Below are 22625 nucleotides of genomic sequence, written 5' to 3' on the forward strand. Positions count from 1 at the left end.
AGGGGCGGCCCGGCTCCCGCCTCCGGGGACGCGCGCCCACGGCTTCTATGGGCGGGCGCGACCCCCGGCCCGGAGCCGCGCCGTCCTCCCCGGAAGGCGCCCCACAAGGAGGGGCTGGGCCTCCGGCACCTGCCGGCCTCCAGGCCGTCCGCCGCGGGCGGCTTGCGGGCCGAGCTGCGCAGGGCTGAGGAGAAAGAAAGCGCGGAGTCAGGATTTCTCAGTAAAAGTCTGTCTTTGGGCTGCTGCTTTGGCAAAGTGAAATGCATCATTTGCCCAATTAAGAAAACGACCCAAGCTTGCTGTGGAACAAAGGACAGGAGAAGAGAAAGGAGATTTATCAGGCACATAGCCATAGTTGGGGGGCCGGTCCCTGTTTCCCCGCCCCTTTCCGGGTAGATTTCCATAGCCATCTAGTTTTGTGATTCCATAATTAGGTATGGTAACCATTTAAGTAACTGTACCCCATTCAATATAGGTCCTTTTCATTCCATTGGCAGACATCTAAAGTAGTTATAGTTTTATCAAAGTTTTCAAACTTGTGAATTTAAACTTGTGCTGATGGGTATGGGACCTCAACCTTTTTGTGGAAATAAAGTGACCAAGGAGATACAGTAAACTGGATGTGGAGACGAGAAATAATGACCTCTTAACATGGCTGTTTCTAGGTCAATCCCCACAGTTCATGAAAGAAAAGATCATTATTAGATGTCTGAACTAAGGCTGAAATTAGAAGGGTAATGAACTGTGATCATTATTTCTTACTAGAGGCCCAGTACACGAAATTCATCCAGGGGAGGAGGGTCTGCTCAGCCCAGCCTGCACCCACTCCAATCCTGGACCCCTCAGGGGATGTCTGACTGCCAGTTTAGGCCTGATCCCAGGGATCTGGATGTCCCTCTCACATTCCTAGACCACTGGCTCCTAATCGCTCACCTGCCTACCTGCCTGCCTGCCTGCCTCATTGCCCCTAACTCCCCCACCCCCTCCCACTGGCCTGATCTCCCCTCACTGTCTCTGCATGCTGGCCTGATCTCCCCTAACTACTCCCTGCTGATCACCCCTAACTCCCCGCCCCCTGCTGACCTGATCACTCCTAATTGCCCCTCCTGCCAACATGGTCACCCCATGCAGCCTACTTGTTCAGTCAATTTGCCATCCCTCACTAACCTCCCTGCAGGACTGGTCTCCCCACACAGCCTGCTTATTCATTCGTTTAGTCATTCCATACTAACCCCCCCTGCTGGCCTGGTTGTAGACAGCCATCCTTGTGAGGGTGTGAGAGTTAATTTGCATAGTACCTCTTTATTATATAGGATTACTAGAGGCCCAGTGCACAAAATTTGTGCACTGGGTGGGGGCGGGGGGAGTCCTTCAGCCCAGCCTGCCCCCTCTCACAGACTGGGAGCCTTCAGGGGTTGTCCTACTGACAGGGAACAGGCCTAAGCCACAGTCTGGCCTTCCTCTGCAGGAGGTGACCATGCTGATCAGGGGAGGGCACCAGCCCCATCACCCCATTGCTGCTGCCACTGTTAAAACTGCCAAGGTGTTTTCATCAACACAGACTCCAGTCCCTTCACCTTGAAAAAATGACAACTTTCTTTAGGCATTTTCAGGATGTGTCTTTCATAGGATATGTATTTCTTTTCTTTCTTTTTTATCCTTACCTGAGGATACGTTTCCATTGATTTTTAGAGAGCTTGGGAGAGGGAAAGACAGAGAGAAACATCAATGTGAGAGGAACTCTTCGATTGGTTGCCTCCTGCATGAGCCCTGACCTGGGCCTCAGCCAGGAAGGAGCCTGCAACCTAGGTACATGCCCTTGATCAGAATCGAACCCAGACCCTGAGATTGGCAGGCCGAGGTTCTATCCACTGAGTCAAACTGGCTAGGGCAGGATATGACATTTCTTAGCCCCTCCAGCAGCAGACCTTAGTTTTTCCTCCAGGAGTGAGGTGGAAAAACCCTAGGTCACCTCCTTGGGTTCTTATTACTCAAGTTACCAAGTACGCTGTGAGAGGCAGCTTACAGGGCGCTTAGCCAATGGGCCTTCAGAAAAGGTGTTTCCTCTGCAGCGCATGTGCAGAGCACCCCCTGCATGTGTCCGCAGGGCTCTGTCCACTGAGCCAGGGGTGCCCCTGGCCCCCACAGTGTGGCTTGGGGAACGCCCCCAGCCCTGCGGCTCTGCTTTCTGTCAGCTGGCCTTCTGTCCGCTGGGCCGGGGCCTGCCTGGAGCCGCACAGGGGCAGCTCTGAGCTCACCCCCAGCAGAGTGCCCGCTTTCTGTCAGCTGGGCTTCTGTCTGCTGGGTCGTACCCAGAGCCGCACCCCTGGCCCAGCAGCCCAGTGTTTTGTCAGCCGCCCTCCCTCCCTCTGCAGCCTGGGCGTGGGACACTAGCGTCATTACCATGGCCAGCGCCCCGCCCTGGTGCTATGACGCCACCATATTTGTAGCAAAGTGATGGTTAATTTGCATATTGCTCTTTTATTAGATAGGATTATATAGGACTAGTGGCCCAGTGCACAAAATTTGTGCACATTAAAAGGGAATTAATTAGAGGAAATATTTTAATATTGCTGTTTGCCCTTTCTCTATAATAGAAGTGTCAGAGATGAAAGAAAATTAGTAAAATGTATATGAAAATCTTCCCCCTGTCAGAGTCTGGGGCGCACCATGGGACCCAGAGTCAAGTCCCCACCCACCCGCGGTGCCTCAAAATTATGCCAGCCCACCCCCATTGGGTAAGAACCAGACCTGGCTGGTCCCAACCCTGTCAAGCCCCACTGAGTAGGGGGTGCAGCCTCAGGTCCCCTGGCCTGGCAGCAGGAGGGGGGCGCAGCCTCAGGTCCCCCATTAAGCCCTGCTGGGCAGGGGGCACAGCCTTAGGTCCTTCAGTACACCCTTAGGTGCCTGGCCCAGCACCAGGTTGGGGGGCACAGCCTGAAGGCCCCCTGCCTGAAGCCGGGGTGGAGGCTGTGACCTGAGGTCCCCATCCGAATGCGGGGACATGGGGGAAAACCTGAGGTCCCCTGTCAAGCCCTACCAGGTGGAGGGCACAGGCTCAGGTCTCCTGCCCCAGCCCAGTACCATGCAGCCTTAGGTCCCTGCTGATTGCTCCTTAAGGCTTGTTTTAAGAACTTGGCCTCCACTGTGGGTGCTGCCATCTTTGTGATGGTCTGATGGTCAATTTGCATATCCCTCTTTATTAGATAGAACTAGAGGCCCAGTGAAGAATTTGTGCAACAGTGGGTCCCTCGACCTGGCCTGTAGAAACCAGCTCTCTGACATCCACTGAGGGGTCCCAGTTTGCAAGAGGGTGCAGGTCAGGCTGAGGGACCCCACCGGTACATAATCAGGATGGGGGAGGGACTGTAAGAGAGCTCCAGGGAATGTCCAGCCCCTCTTGCTCAGTCCTGATTGGTTGGACTCCAACAGCAAGCTAACTACTGGTGGGAGCATCTGGCCCCTGGTAATCAGGGCAGGTCATAGTGACTGGTTGACTATCTGCCCCCTGGTGGGCAGTGCATGTCATAGCAAGCAGTTGAGTGACCTTACATATCGTTAGCATATTATGCTTTGATTGGTTGAAGGGCCGACTAGTTGATCAGACACTTAGCATATTAGGCTTTTATTATATAGGACTAAGGCCCAGTGCACAAAATTCATGCACTTGGGGCAGGTGTCCCTCAGTCCAGCCTGCACCCTCTTCAATCTGGAAACCCTCGGGGATGTCTGACTGCCAGTTTAGGCCCAATCCCACAGAGATCAAGCCTAAACCAGCAGTTGGACATCTCTCTCACAATCCAGGACTGCTGGCTCCCAACTGCTCACCTGCCTGCCTGCCTGATTGCCTCTAACTGTTTCTGCCTGCCAGCCTGATCACCCCCTAACCACTCCCCTGCCCCCAACTACCTCTCCTGCAGGCCCGGCCACCCCTAATTTAGCCCTCCCCTACCGACCTGGTCACCCCCAACTCTCCCTTGTGCAGGCCTGGTTGCTCCCAACTGCTCCTCTTCCCCCTTCCCCCCACTGGCTTGGTCGCTCCCAGCTGCCCTCCCCTGCTGGCCTGTCACCCCTAACTGCCCTTCCCTGCTGGCCTGATTTCCCACAGCTGTCCTCCCCTGCAGGCCATCTTGTAGTAGCCAACTTATGACCACATGGGGGAAGCCATCTTGTGATCACATGGGGGTGGCCATCTTGTGCATGGGTGTGATGGTCAATTTGTATATTACCCTTTTAATTTCTTATACATGTTTATTACTTGTTCTTAGCAGATTTTACTTTATTAAAAAAATTAGAAGGGTTGAAAACAAAAAGGAAAAGATAAACAGAGGCCAGAGATGACTCTTTTTTAATATATTTTATTTATTTTTTTACAGAGAGGAAGAGAGAGGGATAGAGAGTTAAAAACATCGATGAGAGAGAATCATCGATTAGCTGCCTCATGCACACTTGGATTTTTGTAAAACGCAGCATATGTTGGATTTGTGGTCTATAAAAACTCACTTTAAAGAAATTAATATTATCCTATACTGAAAGGCATAAAAAGGGCTTGAATAAATGGAGTAATATATGTTCCTGGATAGGAATGTAATTCACTGTTGTAAAGATCATTTCTCTCCATATTATTATTATTATTATTATTATTATTTTAAATATATTTTATTGATTTTTTTACAGAGAGGAAGAGAGAGAGATAGAGTTTGAAACATCGATGAGAGAGAATCATCAACCAGCTGCCTTTTGCACACCCCCTACTGAGGATGTGCCCACAACCAAGGTACATGCCCTTGACCTGAATCGAACCTGGTACCTTTCAGTCCTCAGGCCGACACTCTATCCACTGAGCCAAACCAGTTTTGGCGAGATGACTCTTTATTGCTTGATCTTTTTTATGCTCAGGGCACAGCCAGCTAATTTTGTAATGTTTATTTTGAGAAAGAATAGAAGAGAATTAGGGTTCTAAGCCACTTTCCAAATAATCAAACCAGGATATATCACCACCTGCTGGTAGCATGACAATTCTGTCCTGAAGACACTTAATTATTTTCTACATATAACTGAAAAGAGTCCCATCCATCAATATACAATGACCAAAGTGCAAACTTATTCCCAAACTTATATCTTTCTCACACATACTAAATATGTGTCTTTTTTTGCCCTGTCATAATAATTTTATAGTTGCCCCAATGACTCATCAAATCATGCATTTAAAAATGAGTTTCTTTTTTCTCTTCAAGAATGCCTCACTATTGAGCTTCAGGAATAAAACAACTGGGAAAGTTTCCTGATTCACCTCCTTTTCCTTGCATACAAAACCTCTTGGCAGACTGCTTTCAAGATCTTTCCAACGTTAAACAGGCCCACAGTTCCAGCTGTGAGCAAAGAAGGCTCTTGCTGTGAGAAAGTTTCGGGAGACAGCAGAGGACTTAATTAAGCCAGTCCTTCATTCATTCCAGACTGTTCTTTTTAATGATGGTCTCTGCTCACCACAAAGCCCTGATGGCAGAAACGCCCCTGAGAGCTGCTTCCCAGGTGTTGGTAGCTCCAGCCCAGGGGTCCCAGCGTGGGCACACCCCCACAGGGGGGCAATGTGGTTTTTAAGGGGGACAATTCGAAAATGAATTATTAACAGTGAATTTTTTGCATTTTTTATTGTTCTAGGGGCTTCAGTATATACGTATATATTGTGACTTATTTGTGCATTTCAGTTCTCTGTTAAATGTTTTGAAAATTTATTTACTATTTTTTATTTACTATTTTTTTATATCACTTTATATTATTATTATTTTTTTAAACAATTTCTTAGTGTTTCTTCCTCAGTACTTAAACTGTCCTTTTGTTCTTTGATTTTTCTCTTTCATGGATGCCATGCTCTTTGGAAGCTTGCTTAGACCAAGTTAATTTTTAGGCTTCCTGCACGTGTATAGGAGTTCACTTTTTGCTTTTTAAATGTATTTTATTGATTTTTACAGAGAGGAAGGTAGAGGGAGAGAGAGCTAGAAACATCCATCAGCTGCTTCCTGCACACTCTCCATTGGGGATGTGCCCGCAACCAACATGCCCTTGACCAGAATCGAACCTGGGACCCTTGAGTCCACAGGCCTACACTCTAGCCACTGAGCCAAATCGGTTAGGGCGGGAGTTCACTTTTTTAATGAGAATTATATGTCGCAGGTGCATCAGGATGTTCGAGTGCTTAGGTGGGGCATGGCTAAGAGAAGGTTGGGTGCTCTAGACTGTTCTGAATGCTCCATCTATAGAACCCCTTCAGAAATCCCGTCACACCCCGGGTCACTAGTTCCTCACCTAGAAATGTTGGAGGACCGTGACTGTGGGGCCCCAGCTCCGGGTGCATGGTCACCGAGGTTGCACAATGCGCTTACTCTGAGCAGCTTTCTCTCCTCCTCATCCGCTCTCTCAGCTTACCACACCCTGGGAGTCTGTTCTGAGCACCGCGGGGCCGTTCTCAGGGAGCCACTCCGTTATCTTCAAGGCAACGACCCAAACGGGGCAAAATGACAAAGAGATTACCCTGTCCTCTCTCCTCTGCCACACTGTTCTGTGTGTAGCTTGCTGCCTGGAGTAACTTAGGCCAGGGATGGGCGATGAGAAGCAGCAGGCGGGAGGCGTTTTGGGAAACGTGAGGCGTGGGTCAGCGTTTCCACAGGCCTAACACTTCTTTACAAACCTCTTGGCAAAACCACAACAAAAGTATAAAGCAAACTCTGGATGGGTAAAAAGTGGTTTATTTTTATAAAACAGTACGAATTGTGTTGAAATGTAAGCCATCTAATCCAAATGCAAACGAGCACTTCATCCCACATGTTAATTAGCCCTTCCTGTCCTCAGCATCTTAAGTGGTATCTTCATTTCACATTTTTTCTCTCGGTTTCCTTCACATTTATTAGTTACAACAACAAGATAAGCTGAGATGAGGGATTCTCTTTCCCTTATTATTCTTTAGGTTTCTCAAATTTCAAAGACCTACATACATTCACACTAGAGTACCCCAAAGCAGCAAGATCTGCAATCCCCCCTTCGCTTCTGGGGAGGGAGGGGGAGGGACTGGCAGCAGGGCAGCCTGCCCAAGTGTCAGGTCTGGAGTGGGCTGCGCGGCCACCGTGAAGAGCCAGCTGTTTTTCTTTCGGAAGCTCCTGCTCCCTGCCACTTGCTGCTGGGCTTTTGCTGAAGTCAGCACTCCCAGCACTTGACTTTGACCATAATTTTGTTGGAAAGAAATGGCCAACATTTTAGGGATTCTGATCACAGGGGAAAGAAAGAGATAGAGATATCACTGTCAGATTATTTCCATGTCCAGCAAAACACTAACCAAATGACAACCATTTTAAAAAGATGCACAGTGAACAAGCCTGTAAAGCTGCTTCCACGGAGCAGTGATGACGGTATGTGGTCCCAAGCACTCTGCCTGGTGGTCAGTGGCATGCATTTTCAAGAGCCTCATAAGGTTATTGTGACCAGTGACCTCAGATGAGCTGAAACTGCCACTGACATCAGCCCTGACTTCAATAGCCCTATACACTTTCTCACCAACAGCCAATCCATCACCACTGATCTAAATAACAATCAATCAAATAGCAAAGACAGAAATAAATAATGCATTAAAGAAATGCTACATACCGTCTCTATGGCATGCAACATGGGGCATTTCATTCATTCACAGCAGAATTTGCACGAGGGAAGAATAAATCAGTGACCTGCCCCCAGGAGTTGGCCAGGGAGCAGCCAATTCTGGAAAAGAACACAGGCATTCTTGATTCCAAACTTCTCGTTCTAAGTTCACATTCTTGCTTTTCCTGGGTAAGATTAGAGACTATCACACTAATTTTGTTGTTGTTGTTCCTTCCTAGACTGGCCTTATCATAATATGTGTCCACGGATGGCGGTACCTCTTCCAGAGAAGAGGGGAAATAGTAAGAGGACCGAAAGGGGATGTATCTGAAATGAAAACTTAAGACTCGCTGCCCTGCCCTGAGCTCCAGGCACCGGAGCGCCCTGAGGCCCTGCCCCCAGTGCGGCCCAGAGCACCGCGGCCCTGAGCGCCGCGAGGCCCCGCCCCCAGCGCGGCCCTGAGCGCAGCGGCCCCAGAGCGCCGAGAGGCCCTGCCCCCAGTGCGGCCGTGGCCCCGCCTATATTGTAGCCCGGGAGAGCTGCGAGGGCCCGCCCCCATAGAGAAAGAGGGCCAGAGCAACCAAAGTCTGGGAGGTCAAACCAGTAACACTGACACCTAAGGGCTGAACTACAAACTGCCTTTTTTTTTTTTTTTTTTTTCTTTTAATTAATCAAAAATAAATAAATGGACACAAATAACTAAGATATAGCCTGCCTAAAATTAAGGACTACCTTACAAAACTGAGGTGCAGTGGAAAGCTGGGAACTGCAAGACTCTCTGATCCAAGAACCAGGCATACCAAATACAATAACAGAGGAAGTGATTGAACTCTACTGGACAATTTTATGCTAATTATACTATTCTTTATTTTATTTTCATTTTTTACATTTTTTATTTAATTTTCATTTTTTACATCTTTTACTTCAGAAACGATTTTTTTTCTTTTTTCCTTACTTGATTTTACCTTTTCAATTATTACATTTTTCAATCTCTATCTTCACTATTACTACTGCTATTTTGCAATTTTTTTTTTCTTTTTCTTTTCCTCCCCAGTACCATTTTACTTCGTCTTTATTTTACACTGGGAGTAACCTTCATTCTATTTTAATCTCTACTATAGCATCATTCAACCCTATCTCAATTCGACCTTTACCCCATCACTCTCTTACTAAACTTTAACCTTTTAGTCTCCAGTTTATCCTATCCCTTTCCGGCTTTAGTTTTTCCTCTATTCTTTCTGTATACCCCCTGCTAAAGCTCTCACTATACTCATAGATCTAAGTTCCAACCCCTGATACAAGTGTATAAATATCACTCTCTGCACTATATTAACTAGTTAAAAAAAAAAAAAACACAAAAAAAAAAACGGTTCTACTTTCTATCCTTTTCTCATTGTTTGAGTGAAGGTTGATTATTGTGAATATTGGTGCTTTTCAGTGAAATTGTTATGCTTATTCCAGTGTTGTTATTGTTGCTTTGTATTTTTTTTTAAATCCTCTGTTTTTGTTTGTTTCTTTGACTTCTGTATATCATAACCTTACTTAATAATAGTGGATATTGTATTGTAGTTTGTATTAATCTCCAAGTATTGTTACCGGCATTGGCTGGGCTCAGTGGTTGATCTATGGCAATTTTCTCCACATATATATAGTTTGTTTCCCATTTTTTTAGTTTGCTTCTTCTCTCTCTCTCTCTCTCTCTCTCTCTCTCTCTCTCTCTCTCTCTCTTTCTCTCTCTCTCTTCTTTTTCTCCCTGTTTTCTAACTTCATTTTGTCATTACTTTATTTCTTCTTTGACTTTTTTTTTTTTTTAATTTTTCTTTATTTTATTTTTACCTTCCTTCCTTCCTTCTCTCCTATACCCTAATTTGCCTATCGCTAGGGGTTACCTTTATTAGAGGTTATTAATATTGTAAATACATTCCTGTTAAGTGCCTCTCGTGTTGTACATGGTAGTGTTGTATTTTGCACCTATAAATTAACGCAAGAGAAAGAACACCACATAACCAGACATCCTGAAAAGAGATACCATGGGAAGACAAAGAAACACCCCACAAATGAAAGAAAAGCAGGCATCACCAGAAAAGGAAGTAAACGAGCCAGAGGCAAGCAGCCTACCAGAGCAAGAGTTCAGAATAATGATTATTGGTTGGCTAAAAAGAATGGAAGAGAAATTTGACAATAACCAAGAAGAAATGAGGAAGAACCATCAGGAATTGAGGAAGAACCAAGAAGAAATGAAAAATGACATCGCTACCATGAAGAACTCAATAGAAAGCATCAAGAGTAGACTAGATGAAGCGGAAGACCGCATCAGTGAGCTAGAAGACAAGATGGAAAAAAATACCCAATTAGAGCAGCTTCTAGAAAAAAAGATTAAAAAGCAGGAGGAGAGCCTACGGGAGCTTTGGGACATTACAAAACAAAATAATATTCGAATAATAGGGGTTCCAGAAGGAAAGGAAACTGAGGTAGACGTGGAAAAAGTATTTCAAGAAATAATGACAGAAAACTTTCCTGAGATAGAGAAGAAAAAACCCACACAAATCCAAGATGCTCGCAGAGTCCCAAGCAAAATGAATCCCAGAAGACAGACGCCAAGGCACATTATAATTAAAGTGGCAAACAACAACGACAAAGTAAGAATCTTAAAAGCAGCCAGAGAGAGACAGAAAGTTACTTACAAAGGAACCCCCATCAGACTAGCAACTGTTTTCTCAACAGAAACATATCAGGCCAGAAGGGAATGGGATGAAATATACAAAGTCATGCAAAGGAAGGGTTTGAATCCAAGAATACTGTACCCAGCAAGACTATCAATCAAAATTGAAGGGGAAATCAGGAGCTTCACAGACAAAAAAAGACTGAAGGAATTTATCTCCACCAAACCAGCAATGCAAGAAATGCTAAAGGGTCTACTGTAAAAATAAAGAAATAGGAATTGAAGAAGGAACATGGGTATAGAATAAAAATGCCATCAAATGAGTACCTATCAATAATAACCTTAAATGTAAATGGATTAAATGCTCCAATCAAAAGACATAGGGTGTCAGATTGGATAAGAAAACAAGACCCTTACATCTGTTGCCTACAAAAAACCCACCTCAGAAAAAAAGATGCACACAGACTGAGGGTGAAGGGATGGAAAAAAGTTTTCCAGGCAAATGGAAAGGAAAGAAAAGCTGGGGTAGCAATACTTATATCTGACAAATTAGATCTCAGAGTGAAGGACATAACAAGAGATAATGAAGGTCACTTCATAATACTAAAGGGTACAATCCAACAAGAAGAAATAACCCTGGTAAATATATATGCACCCAATACAGGAGCACCCAAATACATAAAAAAACTGCTGGAGGACATTAAGGGAGAGATTAATAGCAATACAATCATAGTAGGAGATTTTAATACCCCACTGTCACCCTTCGACAAATCATCTAAACAAAAAAGCAGCAAAGAAATATCAATCCTAAACGACTCACTAGACCAGATGGAATTAATTGACATCTTTAGAACATTCCACCCCAAAGCCACAGAATATACATTCTTCTCAAGTGCACATGGGACATTCTCAAAGATAGACCACATTTTGGGACATAGGCAGAGTCTATTCAAATTCAAGAAGATAGAAATCATATCAAGCATCTTCTCAGACCATAGTGGCATAAAACTGGAAATTAATTACAATAAAAATAATCCAAAGAAATCAAATACATGGAGACTAAACAACATGCTATTAAACAAGGACTGGGTTACCAGAGAAATCAAGGAAGAAATTAAAAACATCCTGGCAACAAATGACAATGAAAACACAACAATCCAAAATCTATGGGACACAGCAAAAGCAGTTTTGAGAGGGAAGTTCATATCCTTACAAGCCTATTGCAAAAAACTAGAAAAAATGGTAACAGATGAACTAACTCTACAACTCAAAGAGTTAGAAAAAGAGCAACAAGAAAAGCCCAGTGTAAGCAGAAGGAAGGAAATAACAAAAATCAGAGTACAGATAAATGACATAGAGACCAAAGAAACAATACATAAGATCAACAAAACCAAGAGCTGGTTCTTCGAAAGGATAAACAAGATTGATGGACCTCTAGCCAGGCTAACCAAGAAACAAAGAGAGAGGACCCAAATAAACAAAATCAGAAATGAAAGAGGTGAAATAACAACAGACCCCACCGAAATACAACAGATTGTTACAAAATACTACGAACAACTCTATTCCAACAAACTAAACAACCTGGAGGAAATGGACATATTCCTAGAAAAATACAAACTGCCAAAACTCAATCAGGAAGAATCTAAAAATCTCAATAGACCAGTGACGTGGGAAGAAATTGAAACCGTCATCAAAAAGCTTCCAGCAAACAAAAGCCCAGGGCCAGATGGCTTCACAGGAGAGTTTTACCAAACATTCAAGGAAGAACTAAAACCTATCCTCCTCAGACTATTCCAAAAAATCCAAGAGGAAGGAACACTTCCGAACTCCTTCTATGAAGCCAACATCACCCTAATACCAAAACCAGATAAAGACAACTCAATGAAAGAAAATTACAGGCCAATATCCCTCATGAACATAGATGCCAAAATCCTCAACAAAATTCTAGCAAATCGACTCCAGAAGAACATCACAAAGATCATACACCATGACCAAGTAGGATTTATTCCAGGAATGCAAGGATGGTACAATATCCGCAAATCAATAAACGTGATACATCACATAAACAAATTGAAAGATAAAAATCATATAGTCATATCAATTGACGCAGAAAAAGCATTTGACAAAATCCAACACCCTTTCCTGTTAAAAACTCTTAAAAAAGTGGGAGTACAAGGATCATACCTCAACATAATAAAAGCTATATATGATAAACCCACAGCCAACATTATACTCAATGGGCAAAAACTAAAACCATTCCCTCTAAGAACAGGAACAAGACAGGGATGCCCACTCTCGCCACTCCTGTTTGACATAGTTCTGGAAGTACTAGCCATTGCAATTAGACAAGAGGAGGAAATAAAAGGCATCCAAATTGGAAAAGAAGAAGTAAAGTTATCCTTATTTGCAGATGACATGATATTGTACATAAAAAACCCAAAAGACTCCATTAAAAAACTAATTGACTTAATAAATGAATTTGGCAACGTAGCAGGATATAAAATTAATGCCAAGAAATCCATGGCATTTCTATACACCAACAGTGAAACTACAGAAACAGAGGCTAAAAAAGCAATTCCATTCACCATCGCACCAAAAAAATTAAGATACCTAGGAATAAATTTAACTAAAAAAATAAAGGACCTATTTGCGGAAAACTACACGACACTGAAAAAAGAGATAGAGGAAGATGTAAGGAGATGGAAGAACATACCATGTTCATGGATTGGTAGAATCAACATCATCAAAATGTCCATACTTCCTAAAGCAATCTATAGGTTCAATGCACTCCCCATTAAAATACCAACGACATATTTCACTGACCTAGAAAGAACTCTCCAAAAGTTCATTTGGAACAATAAAAGACCCCGAATAGCCACAGCGATTCTGAGAAAGAAGAGTAAAGTAGGAGGGATCTCAATACCAGACTTCAAACTATACTACAAAGCCACTGTTCTCAAAACAGCCTGGTACTGGCACAAGAACAGACAAATAGATCAATGGAATAGAATTGAGAACCCAGATATCAACCCAAATCACTATGCTCAATTAATATTTGACAAAGGAGGCACGAATATACAATGGAGTCAAGACAGTCTCTTCAATAAATGGTGTTGGGAAAATTGGAAAGACACATGCAAAAGAATGAAACTAGATCACCAACTTACACCATTCACAAGGATAAACTCAAAATGGATACAGGACTTAAACATCAGACGGGAAACCATAAAAATACTAGAAGCATCCACAGGTAGCAAAATCTCAGACGTATGCCAAAATAACTTCTTCACTGATACTGCCCCTAGGGCAATGGAAGCTAAAGAGAAAATAAACAAATGGGACTACTTCAAAATAAAAAGCTTTTTTACAGCAAAAGAAACCATCAATAAAACAACAAGAAAGCCCACGGTGTGGGAGATCATATTTGCAAATATTACCACTGATAAAGGTTTAATCTCCAACATTTACAGACAGCTTATACAACTAAATAAAAGGAAGATGAATGATCCAATTAAAAAATGGGCAATGGACCTAAACAGAATATTTTCAAAAGAAGACAGAAGGAAGGCCAAAAGGCACATGAAAACATGCTCAAAGTCACTAAGTATCCGAGAGGTGCAAATCAAAACAACAATGCGGTACCATCTCACACCTGTCAGAATGGCCAACATCAACAAATCAACAAACGACAAGTGTTGGCGAGGTTGCGGAGAAAAAGGAACTCTCGTGCACTGCTGGTGGGAATGCAGACTGGTGCAACCACTGTGGAGAACAGTGTGGAGTTTCCTCAAAAAACTGAAAATGGAACTCCCATTTGACCCAGTAATCCCACTTCTAGGAATATATCCCAAGAAACTAGAAACACCAATCAGAAAGGATATATGCACCCCTATGTTCATAGCAGCACAATCTACAATAGCCAGAATTTGGAAACAGCCTAGGTGCCCGTCAGCAGATGATTGGATCCAAAAACTATGGTACATCTACACAATGGAATACTATGCTGCCATAAAGAAGAAGGAATTCTCATCATTTGCAGCAACCTGGATGGAATTGGAGAGCATCATGCTGAGTGAAATAAGCCAATCAACGAAAGAGAAACACCACATGACCTCACACATCGGTGGATGATAAAGATCTTTATAAACTGATGAACCAAGAGACAGATATAGAGAAAGTAAAGCAACAGGCAGACTGTCAAATTACAGTGGGGAGGGTAGGGATATCAGGGGGAGATAATAGATCAACCGAAGGACTTGTATAAATGCATATAAGTACAACCAATGGACATAAAACTATGGGGAGGGAGGGGATGTGTGGGAGGGAGGGAGGAGGGCAATAAAAAAAAATCAAGAAAATATGTAAAAAATAAATAAATAAATAAATAAATAAATTAAAAAAAAAAAAAAAAAAAAAAAAAAAAGACTCGCTGCCCTGAGGCCACTACACATTTTGGTGTTTGGTTGTAGTCTGCATTAAGCACAGCAGACCCGCAGACGGGACTCCGTCTCCCTCAAGTCCAGTGGCGTCCACATGGGAAATCCTGTGGAATCGTCACAGCTGCTCATGCCCAGGACTTCAATGCACAGAAGCCCTGGCCAGGGGCACTTTCCCTGGTGGAGCAGAGCCCAGACAGCAGGCCTCCTCGCAGCCACGCCTCAGCTCTGTGGCTTTTGAGCAGAAGAGCGAACACAGCAGGCCTGAGGGCTGTCCTGGGAAGGCTGGCAGCTGGGAACACGGATGTGGGAAGAGCTCCATGCACCAATCAGACAGGCTCACTGCGCAAACATCACGGTTTATGCTGAGCACTGACTTCCCTCCTGGCAGTCAGGAAGGTCTCTGTGCCAGCCAAAGGCTGCCTTTGTGACCACCCCGAGGAAACCTGATCTCAAATGAGCCTCCTTGGCAGCCATGTCATACACTGTCCCAAACCATTGCTAGAGGAATCAGCACGGCCCGCGTGCTGCCTCTGGCCCCTCTTCCTCTGCTGCACTCTCTCTCTCTGTGCCTCAGCACCATCTCAGTCAGAGTTAGGAGTACAACCACATGCTGGGTCCTCTCACCAAATATCAAACCCAAAGGTGGCCTTGGGGACCCCAACCTGCCGGCACAGGGAGGCTACACCGGTGAGCACCCACAGCCACAGACCCCCCTCACCTCGCTTCCCCTCCAGTTAAGTCAGCAGATGCCGTTCTCTGATCCAACGCTCAGAGGCCACAGGCATGAGTCTCCCTAACAGGCACCCACCTTGTAGTAAATGGCGGAATTTGTTTAAATTGCTACATGGAAAACGGTAGTGTTTGTTGACACAGTCACTCCTCTAAGATATAAGGACGAAGTAGCCCATCTTCCCCGGTTCCTCTCTGAGCTGTGTGAGGAACACCCTGCCAGCCCGCAGGCCCCAGGCAGCACAGACAGACAGGACCGCGGTCAGGTCCATTCAACGGCCCGCCCCGCCCGCCCTCGCCGCCCCGCCCCGCCCCGCAGGAGTCAGGCTCTCACACTGGCATGTGCTCCACGTGGAGCTGATCGTAAGCGAGGCCCTTTCTCTGAAACCTACGTCTGTTAGACAGCGGGACTCCGTGCCAGCCCTATGTCCAGACTGGGTGCCACGGCAGGTGCGGTCGCTAGTGCGCCCTGAGGTGCCCGTTTCGCTTCCGCTGCGGCTCCTCGCCCCGCCTGCTTCTCCAGGCGTGGTACTTCTTGATGCTTTTCCTCCAGGCAAAGCGCCAGATGCTTACCATGAAACACCACGACACGGCATACATGGCTATCCCCCCGGCCTTCATGAACCACCTGGGCTTGGGGGAGACCATCTCGCAGAAAAGGAGGCGAGCTCCCAAGCCAATCCTCACTCCCGTGAACAGGGCCACGAAGAGGAAGTCCGCCACGTCGCCAGCGAAGCTGTGGTAGTGCCCTGTCTCGCGGAGAAACCAGCGCAGCTGCAGCAAGGGGTTGGTGAGCTCACTTCCAAAGAGGACCGCGTTGACCTCTGTGCCCGACTCTCCCAGCACCAGGGCCGTGGTGATGCCCAGGATGCTGAGGGTGTGGTGTGCCAGCATCAGGGCGCCCTCCGACCGGAAGTAGAGGCACCAGCCCAGGTCGAAGATGAAGTAGCCCAAGGTGAGGCACAGGACGTGCGCTTGCAGAGGTGTATTGGGTGAGCCTGAAACAACCAAGACAGAAGCAAACTGAGCTGCCTCACACAGGGGCCCTAGGTTACTGTCTCTCAATCCTTTCTAAAATATTGAAATAAAAAATAATAGAGCCCTGGCCTGTTGGGCTCAGTGGATAGAGCATCGGCCTGCAGACTGAAGGGTCTGGGGTTTGATTCTGGTCAAGGGCACATGCCAGGGTTGTGGGCTCAATCTCCAGTGGGGGGCATGCTGGAGACGCCAGCCAATAGTGATTCTCATCATTGATGTTTCAATCTCTCCCTTTCCCTTCTCTGAAATCAATAAAAATATATTTAAAAAAATATTTTTTAAAAAACAAAACAATGGCAATTACATGCTTTTAAAATGACAGCCTAAGGAAATCTGAAAACTTAGTCTTTATCAAACCAAACAGTGTTCCAGGCCCAGCGTGCTGTTCTGATGAACCAGATCTCTCAGTAAGTGGGCTGGGCACCAGCAATGACTTCAGTGTACTCTCTGTGTAGCAGCGTAAAATCCAGTTATTTTGTTCTTTAAGTTAAAATCCTATACAGTTTCTTTTCTTTCTTTCCGTTTTTCCCCCCAGCTAAAATTCTGTTTCCAAAGCTTTTAATTGGCCTGTCCTGAATGTCATAAATTACATAATGTACTGAGTAAAAGTGCTGGACACTGGTGACCCTAACCCATCTTAAAAGTGGACTTTGGAAAGAACCCCAGAAATGAGTGTGTTCCACATCCAAGAACATAGGGTGCAGGATCTGACATGTTCAAATCTATTAAGAAACTTAAAAAAAAAAAAAAAAAAAAAAACCTTCATGCACACAACACAAAGCTTAAAAATTGCTTTCATATCAATTTGATTGAGAGACAGTAACCTAGGAAGAAAATCAGAAGTTCAATATAGAAATCTAAGAAAATTTAAAGAAAAGAATCTAAGGTGTTTTTAAAAATCTTATTCTAGGGGACCAAATTATGTCATCCCAAAACTCATATCCTGAAGTCCGAACCCCTAGAACCTCAGGATGGGAGACAGGGCCTTTAAAGAGGTGATTAAATTTAAACAGGACCATTATGGTGGGCCCTCACCCAACGTGATTGGTGACCGCATAAAACCAGGAGATTAGGACAGACACCCAAGGCAGGGAAAGCCATGTGAGGGCACAGCAAAAAGGCACCATCTGCAGAGGAGCGAGGCCGCAGGAGAAAGCAAACCGGCCAGGAACCCCTGCGCTATGCTGCCCCAGCATACTCACACAGGGCATGATCTTTGTATTCTAAGAAAGTAACACTTACATGTCGCAGCTGAAAAATATAGCTGCCCCAAATTATGAGGCATTGGTTAAGTAAGTGATGGCAAATGCATAAAGCACAATATTATGTAATAACTAAAAGAAAAGGGAAGCTCTATCTCTATATATATGGAAAGATGATATCTTTGGAATATACAATCAAGTAAAAATTGCAGGTTACTAATAAGTATGTATAATACCGCCCATTTGTGTCTGTTTAGGGAAGAGGTGGAAGATGTTGACACTGCCTTCTTGTTTTGTACATTTTGATGCATTACATCACAACAAGCATTTTAAGTGTGTTTTAAAGGTAGAGAGTTATGGAAAGCAGAAGCAATAGGTGACATATACAACATCACAGCTAACAATGAAGACTCCCAATAGAAATGATATCGGAAATTATTTTCAATATTCTTTTATAGTGTACAAATTCTCTGGGCGAAAAGTCCTATCCTTCTAAGATTACCCCCGGATTATAAGTCCCTGGGGGGAAAGCCTGTCTCCCACCTACCTGGGTAGGTGAAGGGCCACGGGCCGTCGATGAAGCCAATGTACGCCGAGAGGCCTATTGCGAGGACTCCGTGGGCGAGTGTGACCAGCCGGCAGCTCCACTCGTAGCCCCGGTGCTTATTCACATGGCAGCAAGAAAAGTAGAGGGAAAGCCAGCCTCCCAGGCTGCCCAGCACCTGCAGACACAGGGCTAATGCCATCCTGCGGGAAGAGACCGGCACCAGAATCACAGGGGACGCACCTAAGCAGACAGCACTGGGCTCAGCTGAGTACAGTCTTCACTTCCGGGACAGCAGAGCACAAAGATGCTTCCTTCCCGGAAGCACTGCTTCCTTAGACCCATATCCACGTATCTCCGCATTAGTGTGGCTGGACCTCTGATTACATGCTCCTCCAAGATAACGTGTTGGACCTGGCTGGCGTGGCTCAGTGGTTGAGCATTGACCTATGAACAGGAGGTCATGGTTTAATTCCCAGTTGGGGGCACAGGCCTGGGTTGTGGGTTTAATCCTCAGTGGGGGGCATGCAGGAGGCAGCCCATTAATGATTCTCCCTCATCACTGATGTTTCAATCTCTCTCTCCCTCTCCCTTCCTCTCTGAAATCAATAAAAATATTTTAAAAGATAACATGTTGCAACTGGTACAAGCTGTAGTGGAATATCAGGCACTGCATGGTGAGTTAGCAGGCTGTCTACTGTAACACAATGTTACGATCAGTAAATGCCAGTAATCACCTCCAGTGATGACTGACCCTGGAATAACGTCACCTAATATCCTATATAATAAAAGCCGGAATGATCGGTCGACCAGTCACTATGACACACACTGACCACCAGGGGGCAGATGCTCAAGGCAGGAGCTGCTCCCTGGTGGTCAGTGTGCTACCACAGTGGGAGAGCTGCTCGGCTGAGCAGGTGAGCGGCTGCTCCCACTCTGAACCCTGGGCCGAGGGGCAGGAACTGCGCTGTGAATGTTGCCTCCTCCCCCCCAGCCTCCTCCTTCTTGTTCCCTGCCTCCTCCTCTGGACATCTTCAGGCCACGCAGTGTGGACCTTGGAGGCTGGAAGGTGGGCTTGTGGTTGCCCCGGGACTGAGGCCTACTCTGCCATCTCTCAGGTCTCTCAGGGCTATTGTCCCTGGGCCAGGCCCCGACCAGGTCCCCCGGAGAGGTGAGTGCCCAGCTCCACAGAGATGCCAGACCAGGGAGCAGCCGCCCGGAGGGGCTCCCCAGCCACTCAGCTGACTGGGATGAGGGCGATCCCCACAGGCCACCCCCCAACCGAGCGCAAATCCCATGCACCAGGCCACTAGCATGTAGTATAAGACAGGATTTAGATAGTGTGTTCACATGTCAAAAGCCCAGTAAGAAGCTTTATGGAAACACCCCACCACCACTTGTGGTCTCTGTGGGAACTCACATGACACGTGGCAGCTTAATGTGGTTTCACACTGACACTAAACTCAACTGAAGTGTGGATGAGACTTACAAGTTTTTCAGTCCAAATGGAAGCCTGAGGCCACCTGACTGAAGGACTAACGGAGTGCTGGTATTTCGGTTAGGAGGAAATTCTAGGTTTATTCTGCTCTGAAATCGAATCAAAGAGGGGAACAAGGTTTTGAGGTACAATTGCAAAGTTTTTGTGGAGATATAAAAATATCTTTAAAATATATATCTTTGAGACAATTACTTTACTAAAAATGGAACAGAAACCCACCGTTTGGAATTTTTACTGTGAGAAACATATCAGGATAAGAACGACTGTAAATGAATCAATTAAGTCATGCAGGACTAAACTCTAAAAATAACCAAGATGTTATTAATATTCACAGAGGCCTGGTGCATGAATTTCGTGCACGGAAGGGTCCCTGGGCCTGGCCATCAGTCAGGGCCGATAGGGGCCTTCCTTCCCCTGGCTGCCGCCCCCTGGTGGTCAGCGCACATCATAGCAAATGGTTGAACTCCCAAGGGGACAATTTGCATATTAGCCTTTTATTATATATATTAGCTCCTCTGTTAAAGTACAAGCAAAAAAGTCAAAGATATTTTATATATCTGTCTCCTCTTAGCAGCAGTTTTCTGCTTGACCACACTTATTGCTTCATCTCACTCTGACAAGTAAGGAATCTGCGGACCAACACACTTGAATCCACAAGCCTCTCCCAAGAATGCCTTGGAGAAAGCTTCATTCTGTACAGCTTTCTCTACAGTCGGATTTCTAGTCAAGAAGACAGTAGGCGTCCATCACAGACTTGAGTTCCAGTTGGTCTCTAAGTGGCCAGTATGGTCTGGGCGGAACTTTACCCTCTGGAGCCTCAGTGCGGGCGGGAGTGCGGGCCCTGTGTCATCCCAGGGAGTGACCCACACTGGCCACAGGCAGACTCAGCTGGGGGTGAGGGGTGAGGGGTGAGAGTGAAGAGTGGGGGGTGAGGGGTGAGGCGTGAGGGGGAAGGGTGAGGGGTGGGGAGTGAAGGGTGAGGGGTGGGGGTGAGGGGTGAGGGGTGAGAGTGAGGTGTGAGGGGTGGGGGTGAGGGGTGAGGGGTGGGAGTGAGGGGTGAGGGGTGGGAGTGAGGGGTGAGGGGTGGGGGTGAGGGGTGAGGGGTGGGGGTGAGGGGTGGGGGTGAGGGGTGAGGGGTGAGGGTGAGGGGTGAGGGGTGAGAGTGAGGGGTGAGGGGTGGGAGTGAGGGGTGAGGGGTGGGAGTGAGGGGTGAGGGGTGAGAGTGAGGGGTGAGGGGTGGGGGTTGAGGAATGAGGGGTGAGGGATGAGGGGTAGGAGTGAGGGGTGAGGGGTGAGGGTGAAGAGTGGGGGGTGAGGGTGAAGGGTTAGGGGTGGGGAGTGAAGGGTGAGGGGTGGGGGTGAGGGGTGAGGGGTGAGAGTGAGGGGTGAGGAGTGGGGGTGAAGGGTAGGGGTGAGGGGTTGGGGGTGGGGGGTGGGGGGTCAAGGGTGAGAGATGAGGGGTTAGGGTCAGGGGTCAGGGGTCAGGATCCAGGGGTGAGGGTGAGGGTGGAGTAGCGCAGGCTGGAGCTCCCATCACAGGCGCAGGCAGAGGACGCACAGGCGGGGCCGGGACCCCAGGGCGGAGACTGGCTGTCCGCTCCACACGGTGCTGGGCTCGGACACCCAGAGGCGAGGCCCCGGCATCACCCTGAGGCTCCGAAACTGCCGGGCTCTGCGGGCTGTGCGGGGTCCGCCTCCCCCCCCTGAGCCCGGCCCGCTCTGCGGGGTCCCCCCCCTGAGCCCGGCCCGCTCTGCGGGGTCCCCCCCCTGAGCCCGGCCCGCTCTGCGGGGTCCCCCCCCCTGAGCCCGGCCCGCTCTGCGGGGTCCCCCCCCTGAGCCCGGCCCGCTCTGCGGGGTCCCCCCCCCTGAGCCCGGCCCGCTCTGCGGGGTCCCCCCCCCTGAGCCCGGCCCGCTCTGCGGGGTCCCCCCCCCTGAGCCCGGCCCGCTCTGCGGGGTCCCCCCCCCTGAGCCCGGCCCGCTCTGCGGGCTGTGCGGGGTGCGGGGTGCCGGTGCGGAGCCGCCTGGGCGGGCGGGGACAGGCTGCGCCATGGCAGCCGCGCGGCCCGGCCCGCCCTCCGCCTGGCGCTCCCCGCGCCCAGCGGGAGCGATGGGGTCCTCCCCATCCCCGCCAGGCCCTGCCCCCGCCCCGCCCGGGTGGACCGGACCGGACCCGCCCCCGCCAGGCCCGAGCCCGGCGCCTCCTCCGCAGCCGGGCCGCCGCCCTCCTTCCCAGCCCCAGCTCACCTGCCCGCTGCGCCCGCCGCCCTGTAGCAGGGCCTGGGGGGAGGCGGGGAGAGGCGGGGAGAGAGGCGGGGAGAGAGGCGGGGAGGGGGGGAGAGGCGGGGGGAGAGGCGGGGGGGGGAGAGGCAGGGGGGAGAGGCGGGGAGGGGGGAGAAGCGGGGGGAGGCGGGGGGAGAGGGGGAGGGGGGGAGAGGTGGGGGTAGAGGCGGGGTGGAGGCGGGGAGAGGCGGGTGGGGGGGAGAGGCGGGGAGAGGGAGGAGAGGCGGGGAGGGGGGGAGAGGCGGGGAGGGGGGGAGAGGCGGGGAGGGGGGGAGAGGCGGGGGGAGAGGCGGAGAGGCGGGGGGAGAGATGGGGGGAGAGGCGGAGAGGCGGGGGGAGGCGGGTAGAGGTGGGGGTAGAGGCGGGGGGGGGGGGGAGAGGTGGGGAGGGGGGAGAGGCGGGGGCAGGCGGGGGGAGGCGGGGAGAGGCGGGGAGAGGCGGGGAGAGGCGGGGAGGGGGGAGAGGCGGGGAGAGGCGGGGGGGGGGGGAGAGGCGGGTGGAGAGGCGGGGAGGGGGGCAAGGCGCTGAGAGGCGGGGGGGGGGGGGGGGGGTGAGAGGCCTTGCGGAGGGGGAGGCGGTGGAGGGGGGCCGCGGGGAGGGGAGG

The 22625-nt window shown here is 48.2% G+C and overlaps 1 protein-coding gene across 1 annotated transcript; it reads right to left on the minus strand.

Moving 5' to 3' along the window:
- Positions 1-6730: 6730 nt before the first annotated feature.
- TLCD5 (TLC domain containing 5) lies at positions 6731-22027 on the minus strand. The gene is made up of 4 exons (XM_084895362.1): positions 21986-22027; positions 18247-18690; positions 14736-16457; positions 6731-7994 (listed from the first exon to the last, which is right to left on the minus strand). The coding sequence occupies exons 2-3, from the start codon at positions 18443-18445 to the stop codon at positions 15919-15921; spliced, it is 738 nt and encodes a 245-aa protein (XP_084751488.1). The 5' UTR covers positions 18446-18690; positions 21986-22027; the 3' UTR covers positions 6731-7994; positions 14736-15918.
- Positions 22028-22625: the final 598 nt, after the last annotated feature.

Source organism: Pipistrellus hanaki (genome assembly GCF_964339955.1).
Source record: "Pipistrellus hanaki genome assembly, chromosome: 9".
Classification (NCBI taxonomy): Eukaryota; Metazoa; Chordata; class Mammalia; order Chiroptera; family Vespertilionidae; genus Pipistrellus; species Pipistrellus hanaki.